This window comes from Durio zibethinus, chromosome 6 (genome assembly GCF_047325235.1).
Source record: "Durio zibethinus cultivar Kanyao isolate XHJ-2024 chromosome 6, ASM4732523v1, whole genome shotgun sequence".
NCBI lineage: Eukaryota > Viridiplantae > Streptophyta > Magnoliopsida > Malvales > Malvaceae > Durio > Durio zibethinus.
The window spans coordinates 3,493,719-3,506,712 of NC_143167.1; the positions used below are offsets into that span (position 1 = coordinate 3,493,719).

The window sequence follows — 12,994 nt, forward strand, 5'->3', positions numbered from 1 at the left end:
AGCATAAAAGTCAAAACTTTAACCAAATATATTGCATCATTAAGGGATAGAACGAAAGAATACCGAAACGTAAATACCTTTAGCACATCAAGAGACAGTAAAAGACTACAACTGCAGAGAAAGAGTACATGAAGCGACAGGAAACTTGTAAACGGAGTTAAAAATCCCAACTGAAGCAAAAATGTAACAACTTTCTAAATGGCTTGATTACAAGATGACAAAAAAGAAACCTTTTTTACTATAAAAGAACTGAATAATAAAATAAAATAACAAAGGTTACGAAAGGTATACATCTTTCAAAATAGAAATATGCTCTACACTGACGAAAAACTACAGTCTTTAAAAATAGAAAAAAAAAAACAGCAAAAAAGTTGCAAACTTGAAGTGTTTATTGAAAAACTAGAAACAAAAAAATGGCAACGAAGATCAGATCATACTCAAAAAAGAAGAAAATCCTTGAAAAAAGCCACCCATTGAAGCAGCATTGCAAAGTCCAAAAGCAAGTAAAAAACCATAAAAAATACATCAAAAACAAAGGACCTTTCAAAAATACATCAAAAAACCAGTAAAAAAAAGTCCAACGAAGAAAAACACGAGACAAAAACACTGCAACCAAACAGGTTTCACAGAAAAAAAATACCTGAAATTTGGAGAGCAAATGAAAGATAGAAACCCTAAAACTCAAAGAGACTGTCGAATACAAATCTCCTTTCTCGTTTTTTAACTCTCACACGAAAAAACTAAAAAGAGACTGAAATAAACCCCCTAGGACCACCCGTCTGTCTTTGCCTTAATTTGTGTCCTCTGCATCGCGGTTTCCACGATTACGCTGCTTTACCGCATCTCCACCGTCCACTTGGTCAATTTAGATGAGTAATTTTTTTAAAAATTAAGGTTAATAGGAGCAATATTATTAAATTAATTACTAATTTATTCACAATATGCATGAAAAGTTTTTGAATGATTGAGATTTTTTTCTATAATTATTTAAGGGTTTATATTTTATTCGATTATAATGTATAAATTTTATATACTATGAATGAATTATATAATCTCATTAAAGAAATAAATCAGATGATATCTCTTCATTAATATGTAATTTTAATAAAATATTAAATTTTATATATTTATTTTACAAATAGATATTTGCTTATTAATGAAATGATCTCCTCTTATCATTTACAGATAAAATATAAAATCTGTGTATTAAATATAGACTAAGTATATAATTCTATGATATGGGAATGGCACTAAATATATTTAATAAAAAAGCAACTACTTTTTTTTTTTTATTATTATTAAAGTAAGCCAAAATTTATCTAAAATAAAAAGTTTGAACCAAGACAAATTAGTTTTACCATACTATAGTGGCATGGCAATAATTATTTCTTGAAAACTTTGTTAATTGGCATAATTAATTATTTATACAAATATATAAAAATTAAAGTTTTTGAAAAAAATAAAATATTCAATATGAATGGCTTATATTATTTACAAGTGTATAATCTTAAAAAATTATCTTGTGTAATACAAGAAATGAATTTTATTTTATTTGATGCATTTTTAATTCAAAAATAAATTGATTATGTTTTTTTTTTATTATTTATCTTAAATTACTCTTAATTAAATTTCATATAAAAATAATACAACGTTGATTCCCATTATTAATAAACAAAATAATTTTAACTCTTTTTTCCTTTATAAATATTTAACTCTTGAATTACATTTATTAAAAATATATACACTTTCCAACTTATTAAAATATAATCTATTAGCTCTACCTTTTAAATTATGTATGCATATACATTTAATATGTGGATTTTAAAATTATTAATAGATGATCAAATAAATTTAAATTAAATTAAATTAAATTTATCAAAACAAATTAACTTCATTATTATTATTCTAATTTCAAAACTTCTCTCTTTGTTTTTTTCAAATACATTAAATACACATTATACTTAAAACTATTTATATTATCAAACATAAATTACTTTTATTTTTATTTTTATTTATTTTTTATTTTATTTCAATCAACTAATTATTCAAAAATTACATCCTTAGAATGTTAGCAATTGCCTCAGAGCATTTAACAAATTCGCACCATCCATTTCAAATGGGATTTGTCCCATGGACACACAAGCAATCCAACCTATAGGATTTCCCTTCCCCCTTCTCATTCTCACTTTTATAGGCTTCCTTATAATAGGAAGATCCGCGAGGCGAAAAAGCATTTTCAATTTTCTTTGATTTCAAAAAAATATATATTATCAATTATGTAAAAAAATAAAAAAGCAAACAAATATAGAAAACCATCTATTAGAATCGAACCAATGATCACCGCATTTAACCTCTGAGCTAAGCGGGCTCAAATAATAGATTTATATGCATAGAATTCAACAAACTACGAAAGTTTCAATGTCATCAATGATTTTTGAACGAATGAAGGAACTGGACATCTTTGATTTGATCATGATGGAAGGTGAGATTGCATTGGATCATTACTCTACTTTTTAATTGCCCAGGCACTGAAGCACACGCATTTGGGTGCCAGAACAGTTATGTCACTACCTCAGTTACAAAAATTCGATTTTTTAGAAAGAATATTAATTTTTATTACTTTCCAATTTGACCGTTGTAAATTAGTTGAAATCTCAAAATTACGGATTTGTCCTCTTTAAATCGTAAGGTGTGTTAAATGACGAGGAAACTGGGTTGGGTAAAAAAGGGTAATTTCGATAAAAGAAAAATTAAAATGAAAAGGAAAATAATATGAAAACCACATAGTTATGGATATAACCGTGATGTGATTTCGATGACACATGGGTAAAACTCATGCTTCTATCACAATAAAACACTTGCATAAAACTCATGCTGCTACCACACTATAACGTTACACAAAAAATTAGATTTAGATTTTACCCACAGATTTTTAATATCCCATTTCAATCTCTATTTTAATTTTTTTTATAAAACATAAAACCCATAGTATATACATATAAATAGGTTTAAATGTTACCTATTTCACAGCTTAACCAAATTTCAATAGCATCAATTTTTGCTTTAGGAATCTTTAAAAAATTACGTAATGAATTATTCAAAAAAATTTTTAAATGCTTAATAATTGCGTCTTAATCCTTATCAAATATATAAAAGAGTCACTAATGTTTCTCACACTCATGTTTTTAAATGCGATAAATGAGTTAAAAGGAGCACTTTTACTAGAGAAGCTGGTTTTATAATTTTCTCATGTCCATATTTGGTTATTTATACACATTTACTAAGGTTAACTTAATCCATTAAAAAAAAGTTTTACTTAAACATATTGTTAAAAGTTTTTTTTTTTTTACAAAATAGGTCGAAATATAGGGTAAGTGAAAGGTGTTGTAAATATTAATATTTAAATTTTAAATTTAATGGATATTTCTTAATTATAATTATATAAATTAATTGAATTAAATTTTAAATTAAAAAATTACATATTTACTAAGTTCAAATATTGATTAACCATTTGATCTAATTAAGATGTCTAATGGGTTTGAGACACTTATCAACTCTTTTTTATTAATGGAAAGAAATTTTGAACATATTTTCTCGATAAAAATATCGTGCATTAATGCATCAACGATTGAGTCAAATGTTTAAGAATAACAAACTCATTATTAAATGTAAATAATAATAATAATAATGTAATTTGATTTCATTCACAGAAATAATAATTCTTTCAAATATAAGGTTTGCAAGATTTCTTGGTTGGGATTTGAGATAGAGAAACCCAACAACGAGTAGGATTTGCCTTAGGTCCGAAGACTCTGCCAAAATAGTATTGTTGAACCTCAATGCATAAACCTTCCAAACTATTAACCCACGTAAAGTTGGGCTTCCTTGTGAACTTTATAGTATTGTGGATCAAAATGAAATGTTTCCAGGTTGAATTATCTCTGGATCAATTAAAATGGGCTCACTAAAAAAAAAAAACAGATGCCCTTTCTTTCATTAGTTTTTTTTTTAATTAATTTGATTGAAGAAAATATTATATACATAAATTTTTTTGAATTTACGACTTTCAAATGTTCACAAAAATCTAATGTCAATTAATCCACAAATCAATCAATGAAGGTTAAAATTTTAATTTCGATAATTAATATTTAATTATGACAATCTCAAATAAATGTAAAAAATATTTTCCTTAATTGACACATAAAATTTTGTCTCTAATTCCCTTTTTTATAATTCAAACATACATAGTAATTGAACTATTGAAGGAGTGTCTTGCGACAATTCCTAATTATTACTATCATGATTTATTGGTTTACTTTCTAGTCCTAGATTCCAATGAGATCGGGCATTTGCTATTTGAATACAGTTGTTTCCAAGTGTACGATAAATAATGAAAATTTTCCCATAAAAGTCTATGATTTTGTCCCAAGTTGAAGCTAATTTGATCCTTACTGTCTTCATTTTCTTCCCTAGATTCTTCTCCTAATTATGAATAGGCCCCTTTGTTTTACCATTCCTGCCATTATTATTCCACTATATATAAAGTAGTAGTGAATTTTACATTTTTTTAATATGATTAAAGATGTTTTTTTGGTTTAGTCTCAATTTAATTTTATTTTTAAACGATCTTAAGAGTTTTTTTTTACATTATTTTACTATTATCATGCAGTAATAAAATTATATAAATTTTTTAAAATTATATTTATAATTAAATATTATTTTATATAATTAACTATTATATTATCGATTAATTTACAGTGATTATTTCATTTTCATGTATGACCCTAAGGAAAAGTAAGGTCAAGTACTTTCAACTCTTTTGCTTTTGTGGGTTCATCATAACCATAACTTAAGCATGGAAAAAGAGTGGAACATATTCAAAGTTAAGGCCCACCTTGCATGTAAAATCAATATTGTGGAGCTGGTCAGATTCCTCAATTAAATCTAATCCAATAACAAATAAGGTTTATGTTTAACTGCCAAAAAATTAGGATTGAATATAATATCTATATGGTATTTTCTTTAATTTTTATGTTCCAATATGAAATCTTTAAAAAATTAAAATTTAATGGAATTTATTAATTCAATTATTTTTAAAAAGTAATATTAAAAAATTTTAAAATCTAAATCTAAAATTATAATCTTAAAATTTTATTCCTAATGACTCATTTGTTTAAAAATTTGTCAATGTTAATTGATCAATTTTAATTACATTTGAATTTCACTGTATTTTTTATGCAGTATGAATAAATTGATTATATCATCAATTAAATTTAATTATTAATTTTAATAAATTTTATTTTACATAAACTTTTTTTTAAAATTATAATAATTTTTTTAATTATAATTATAATAATTATTATTATTATTTTAAATTTTGTCACGCAATAAAATGTAGCCTTGAAATGCTTACTTTGGACTTGAATTAAGACTTAAGACGTGATTTGATTTGGGTTTTTTGACCCATTCAAAATGTAATTTAGGGGTTTTTCATGAACTAAAAATGAAAATGGACTGACTGTGACAGGGGATTGTCTGTGTCAATCTGACTTTATTAGTTGCACATTTTGTACGCAAGCACGATGACAAAATTAATTAATTTAGTCAAACCCAAAACATAAAGTCACTTGGACCACACCCAAACTTTCTTTTTCCACATGAAATTCATTTTTTTCCTGTAATTACTTTTAACTAATTAATCTCTATCACAAATGGTTAAGATTATGTTTTTGACAAAAATAAGATACTCCATTAGTTAAGATTATGTTTGATAAATCTTTTTATTTTCTATAAAAATAAATAAACAAGATTAAAAGTAAATAAATAACATAAATAGAAAACAAAAAAAAACATTTTTTAACCAAATAAAACTAACAAAACATTTTCAATTTTTATATATTCACAATGAAAATTTTAAATTTTATCAAATTAAAATGTTGATAATTTTTTTATCAAATTGATTTTTAATTATTTTCAATTTATTTTAAAATTTACTCATATATGGTGTATAATATAATTTTTCAAAATTTTTACTATGTTTTTTTCCAAAAAAACTTATAGAAATCATATATAATATCACTTTTTTAATAAAAAATATAATTTAAGAATAAAAAAATTATAAAATGATGTGATTTGAATTTTAACTTTATTAAATATTATTTTTTAAAAATAATTATATAAATTAATTGAATTAAATTATTTTTTTAATAATTTTATTATGTTAATATTTTTTAGTATTAAAAGTGGAGAAATTATTAAATATATTATTATTATAATTTTTTAACTTCACCGATGGGATAACATATTAATAGATATCTCTTAAGATATATTTAAAAAAATAAAAATTATATTATTATATTAAATGTGAAATTAAAAAAAATTTATTGATTATCAAATAATTTTTCATTAAAAAGTGATTAGTACTCTTGCTATTTATCAAAAGAAAGAAAGTGAATAGTAAAATGGAAAAATAAAGAGAAGAATCAATGAATGCCCTTTCGAGTTTTCCTCCAAGCACTTTTCTATAGTGGAAGGGGGGCACAAACTTGACAACAAACAAACCACTAGCAAAATCACCTATAGAAATTAATCAAAATTAAAAAACCAAAAAAGAAAAAAAAAAAAAAAACATGAAAATGGGGGCCTTGTTTTACTCCGCCATTCCCAAAGCCGATTCTCTTTAGAAATTTGATAGAAGTCGTAGAATCTTTAAAAAAGCTAATCCTTTTTTTTTTTCTTTATCTCCTTTCTCCTTTTCCTCTTTTCCAAACCATCAAAACCTAACCCTAACAGAGCAAGCTGCAACTAACATCACCTATGGCGTCACCGATCTTGCTATGGGCTTTCTCTGTAATCCTGGCTGTGATTCCGTCCGTTTTGGGAAACTCTGAAGGAGATGCTCTTTACACTTTGAGAAGAAGCTTAACGGATCCTGATAACGTGCTCCAGAGCTGGGATCCGACCCTAGTTAATCCTTGTACTTGGTTTCACATCACTTGTAACCAAGATAATCGAGTCACCAGAGTGTATGCTTATTTCTCTATCTCACTCTCTTTTTCTTTTTTGGCTTTGAAGATCTGATGGCTTTTGATTTTGGGTTCATTTATTTATCTGGTTTTTTTTTTTTTTAATAAAATATTTGAATTGTAATTTGATATGGAGACAGCTGAGTTTCTTTGTTTGATAGTTTGTTTGTATTTTGGTTTATTTAAATAAACTTATTGTGTATTTTCTATATGGGTTTGTTTTGGAGGGAAAATGGTGCTCATTATCCATTATCCAATGAGAAACTGTTGTATTACCCGAAGCATGTATTTCTTTCGGGTAGTATTTGCTTGGTTTTAATTGGGTTTGGGTTCATTTAATATTTTTTTTTTTGTTTATTTTCCATATGGATATGTATTGGAGGAAAAAAAGTGGGTGAATTCTCTGAAAAACTGTTGGATTAAATGAGCCTGTACTTTACTTATTAGCAGTTATTATAAAAGGCAAATATGGTGGTTATTAAAGTATTTTTATCTGGAATAATGATAGATTTGGCATACTAATACTTTTATAAAAAGTTATAGCAAAGTTTGAATCATATATTAGTTGAGGTTTTAGATTCTAAACAGTGTTTAATGTCTATGCTTTTGGAGGATCCGTTTACCCTTACCAGAAACATAGTTTTAGGCTGTTATACGCAGAATTACTTAATTTATTTGAAATGTGTGTTTGAGTCAATGGAAGCTGTAGAATTGCCTGCATGAATAAGAAATATTTATGTATAATGATCTCCTTTTTTCCCTTTATAATGGAACCGAAGATTGCCTATTATTGGCTGGTTGTTTTGTTTTGTCTATTCTTCCATTTGGTGCATTGAGTCATATTTTGAGTGTTTGTTTTGGTGGAAGTTTGGGTTTTATTATATGTGGTCTGCATGTCCATTGAGAAGAACAAGTTTATTTTTTATAACATAAGAATGATATAATTGGGTTCTTTTTGATGGCTTTGAGGAAACTACTTTAGTTGTAGTTTCCAAATTGGTAAGAGGTGTGCCATTAACATTCTTATATGGCGTTTTTTTATTATTATTATTTCCCTCTGGATTATGGGATTTTGTCATGCCATCTCAGGTGGTATTGTTTCCTTCTTTTTGCAGAGATTTAGGTAACTCCAACCTGTCTGGACATTTGGTACTGGAGCTTGGGAAGCTTGAGCATTTGCAGTATCTGTATGTTCTTTTCCTTTAACCTTTTTCCCCTCCTGCCCTTAATATCCGGATTCTGGAGTTCCCAACATGTTTGCATGTTTTTATTGTTTGTGCATAAATGTTTACTTGTTGGATATTTATTACCATGCATCAAAAGCTTAGCAGCGGTTTATAGCATTTGGTACAACTGTTGATAAAAACATTGTTATTCACTTCCGACTCTTTTCTCTCTGATGCAGGGAGCTGTACAAAAATAACATCCAAGGAACCATCCCTACTGAACTTGGGAACTTGAAGAGCCTCATCAGTTTGGACCTGTACAACAACAACATCTCAGGGACTATTCCTCCTTCACTAGGGAAATTGAAGTCTCTTGTATTCTTGTGAGTGGTCAAGTCCAATGTCTGTCTCTTCATGCATGATTAGAGTCTGCTCAAGCTTTCCTTTCTTTCAGTTCCCTTTGTTTATCGACTTGACTTGAAAAATCAATGATGGATTGCAAAAGTAGATTATCCGGGGGCTTAAGTAAATTAGGAGCATCAAATAATGGTTTTTATCTTCTAGTATTCAACGAGTGCCACCATGATTACTTCCTTTCTAGTTATTTTAATGTCACAAACTGGAATACTAGTCATTCCTCATTATTTTTCTTTTGATTATTAGTTCACGTGCCTCTGTAACATCCAATTGCTAGTTTCTCGCTCATTTTTTTTTCATTTTCCAGGCGGCTAAATGACAACAAGTTAACCGGACCTATCCCTAGGGAACTTGTTGGTATTTCAAGCCTCAAAGTTGTGTAAGTATTGTGATTTTTCTTATAGTTTATTTTTATAAAATACTATTCTCAGGTATTGTTTTGTGAAACATTATACTTATTTTCATAAAAACTTTACCTCTTTTCTGCCAGTGATGTCTCAAACAATGATCTGTGTGGAACAATTCCTACCACTGGACCATTTGAGCACATTCCTCTGAACAAGTAAGCATACCTTTTTTTTTCCTTTAATAAATATTTTTTATTTCTTTATTATTTTTTATATAGTTAGAATTCATGATTGGTTACAAGGATGTTAGTGGTTTGATGGAAGTAATCATTCTGAAAAGTTCCATGCCGTGTTTACTTCTCTCCTACACTTTCTCTCTAGATTTCATGAACCTGTATGATGAAAAGAGGGGTTTTATCATAACAGGAAAATAGTTTGGAATTCAGCGTGAACTTGTGATTCCTTTCCACGCTCTTCTATTTTTCATGCATGTGTTTAAAAATAAAAAGGAAATGGCTGCATCATATCCCTTCAAGCCTTTGGTGTTAAAAGATTAAGCTGGATTTGTAACTGCTTCTAGATAAGCTGAGGCATAGTTCTTGTTTGTGGCCTTCTCTACGATTTTGCAGTCACTGTCAGTTATTCATGGACAGTCTTGGCAGAATGCTATTAAGTGTTCTGATATGCTTTACAATAGAATGCGAGTTGATGAGTTGGGAGCAAGTAAAGCCTCGGTCTATTTTGCATGTTACTTAGTATCAATTGAAAACCTCTATGTAAATATGCTACGACTTACTAATCTGCCTATGAGCTTCAAGTTTATCTCTGCTTGATTGGGTTTCTTTGATGGAACCATTCTGTTCTTATTGATGGGCTTTGTCATTTGAGCTTGTCTTATTTGGGGCACATTGCTAATATTTGTGTTTTTATAGGGCATGCACCTATGCCTTTCTTACTTTTGTTCTCCATTTAAGTTTATTAATAGCTAATTATTTCTTTTGCTTTCTCTGTGTGCAAAGTCACCGATCTTAATATTGTTTCAATTTGTATAGCTTTGAGAAAAACCCTCGACTCGAAGGTCCTGAATTGCTGGGGCTTGCAAGTTATGACACAAACTGCTCATGAAGGACTCAGTGACACCGAAAAGCTTCGAATTAGATATGTACTCACAAGATTTTAAGTGTATTATCACACGGTATAATGGGGTTTGTCAAATGTAATCCCTCGTATAAGTACCTGTAAATCTGAATACCAGCTTGACTGTATTAGCATTTGTAACTCAATTATCCTGCTCTTTCTAAGATGTTCTAGACAACTAGTATTGATGTAATGATAGCAACAAGTTTAATTCCGGTGTGCATTCTTAATTTTGCGTACCTGCGATCTGGTTTCATGTCACTGTAGAATATCTCTGGATTTCACTGGCTACATTCCATTAAATCCCCAACGGTGTCGAATCCTAGTTTGTTTTGTTAACATAGTTGCCGCACGGGACAAGTTGAATATAAACATTTTTTGGGATTTCGTTCAGTTGCTTATACATCAGTTGTAGATGACAAATGTAGCAACTCTGTTTTTGCTGATAGAACATGAATAAAGATAGTTCAAAGCTTCTTCTTCCCTCATGTCACAGCGCTTTGTAAGCCTAAGCCAGAAGCAGCCTGCAATTAGGCAAAATTTCAAATCATATTCCCAGATTGTTGGAAGTCTTCGTCTGTACTGTGATTCACTAGAACTTATGATGGAGTCACGAAACAAATATATTGAAAAATTTCAAATTGTCACATCAAGTCAGGATGGCCGAGTGGTCTAAGGCGCCAGACTCAAGTTCTGGTCTTCGAAAGAGGGCGTGGGTTCAAATCCCACTTCTGACATCAAGTTTTAGACTTTCCTTCTTAATATGCCATAGCAAAAGGGAGTGGAAAATCTGTTTTTAGTACAATGCTTGATGAATGGATTCTAAATACATTTGGCATTATCTTCTTCCCCAAGTTAGAATATAATATATATGATTCTTATATTTGATTGTACATGGAACCATGGAATGATCTTGCAAGATTTTTGTAAATACCTCACTGGTCAAAGATTTTAATGTTATGCAAACATAGTGGAGATTCTTTGAGGGCTAGAATTTTGTTTCAAAAATGTGAACTAAGTACAATTGTTTTATAACATCATTTCAAAATCTTGCACCAGTAAAGAGAGGGATGGTCTTGAATTCTCTTGTTTAATTTAAAGGATTAGGAATGATTTGATGCTTAATTGCTTATCAATTACCAGGTTTGATTTTGTAGTTTTATCTTAGATTAGTGCTATTTAACACTACTATTTTGTCCCTTTTATTTATCTCTCCTGATATGATAAAATTTTATTAGATAATTTAAACATGAGATTTAGTAATTTATGGTACGTTCATCATATTTATTCATTCAATTTCTTAATTCAATAATTCAACATGTATTTTTTGAAATAATAGAATTTAAAATCTTCTTTTCTAGAATTAAAAGAAACTCATCTTATTGAAAATCGTCGAGAATCCTTTGATCCAAAATATAAAGCAAAAAATTCCTAGGATTCGAAGAAATAGCATAGATTTTTTTTTATGTAACAAAATCAGGATAAGCATTTAGCATATGCCCTGTATAAGGGGTCCATTTCTCCAATCTTCAACGAGGTGCCACTTGAAAATGACATTGAAAAAGAAGAATAAATTGATGGAGGGGTAGGCTACTTACTTAGCAACAGTGCAAAGCATATATTCACATCCATGGTGTCAAACATGAAAAAAAAAGGGGATTAAAACAATCATATTTTAACATTTGGAATACTTTAATCATTGCTAGCATGCCAGAATGTTGACACCCTTCCTTTTTCTCTTTAATTTCTTTGTTTTAGATAGGTATATTGAAATTAAATATAATGTTGCAAATATATAATAAAAAATATATATAATGCAAAGTTATATTTAAGATTTAATTTAATTAATTCATACGTAAGTATTAATAGATATGAAATTCAAATTATAGTATTTTTTTTTTTTTAATTATGCGATTTTTTGAATATATATAATATATTAATGCAAGGTTGGGAACCTGGTTCCTATCGAGCAATTGCAAATCTTTTTCACATCATGAAAAAGGAATGGAAGATTTTTAAGTTGTCAAATGGAGTGGCAATTAGCTGGAACCTGGGCTCTAGTGTAGTAGCATTTTGCAGAATGGAAGTTCTCTATTGTCTCTAACTTTTGTCCCCGTTTTATGACAACAATAGCTCAACTATTCAAACTACTTTATAAAAATGTTCCGTCCCTGAATCTTCATGGGTTTTCCTTCAAAACTTAAATAAAGCAACTTTTCAACCAGTGCATTTCTCTGGTGCATATATATATAAAGGGTTCCATTCATTTAGGACAACAAGCAGTCCATATTTGTGTGTGTTCTATATGGCTTGATGTTGGCCACCATTGAGAAACTTGTGAACTAAGTAATTCTAAAGTAAACTACACAAATATATGAAATGAAGGGAACTTAAAATATTTTACTTGTTCACATTTTGTAGTAGCAAGTTTTTTTTTTAATATATATTGAGGAAAGAGATGTCACAGGAAGGAAAAGCTGCTATTTTGTCTTCTTTTTGACTTTTCTGTATGAAAATTTGAAATTATGAAATTGAAAAGAACAAACAACCTTTGAAGGCACGTCGCACTCCCTGTACTTGTAGCTGGGAATCATTGTCCTTTACGCTATGTTTGACGGGAAAGAAGAAAGTGGGAAAAAAAAAGGGGCAAAAAATGAAAATAATAAAGTTTTATTATGACCAACAAGTTGATTGGAATAATTTTTTTTTGGTTGTAAATAATTTTGAATTCAAATCTAATCAGTAATTTTTTTTATGATTATTTTAAATATATGATTTGTAATTATTATTTTTATATAAATGATTACAGCATAATTTTTTATTTTAAAATTTTATTTATTTTTTATTTTTAAAAAATTATTATATTGATAAAGAGAATAAAAAAAATAAAGAAAAAAATTAG

The 12,994-nt window shown here is 28.3% G+C and overlaps 1 protein-coding gene and 1 non-coding gene across 2 annotated transcripts; both read left to right on the forward strand.

Annotated features, from left to right (window-relative positions):
- Window positions 1-6,499: 6,499 nt before the first annotated feature.
- Window positions 6,500-10,315, forward strand: LOC111285986 (leucine-rich repeat protein 1). The gene is made up of 6 exons (XM_022875731.2): window positions 6,500-7,025; window positions 8,141-8,212; window positions 8,431-8,574; window positions 8,916-8,987; window positions 9,099-9,170; window positions 10,008-10,315. The coding sequence occupies exons 1-6, from the start codon at window positions 6,817-6,819 to the stop codon at window positions 10,078-10,080; spliced, it is 642 nt and encodes a 213-aa protein (XP_022731466.1). The 5' UTR covers window positions 6,500-6,816; the 3' UTR covers window positions 10,081-10,315.
- Window positions 10,316-10,745: 430 nt separating this feature from the next.
- On the forward strand, window positions 10,746-10,829 carry TRNAL-CAA (transfer RNA leucine (anticodon CAA)). Its single transcript has one exon. It is a non-coding gene; the product is annotated as a tRNA-Leu (tRNA).
- Window positions 10,830-12,994: the final 2,165 nt, after the last annotated feature.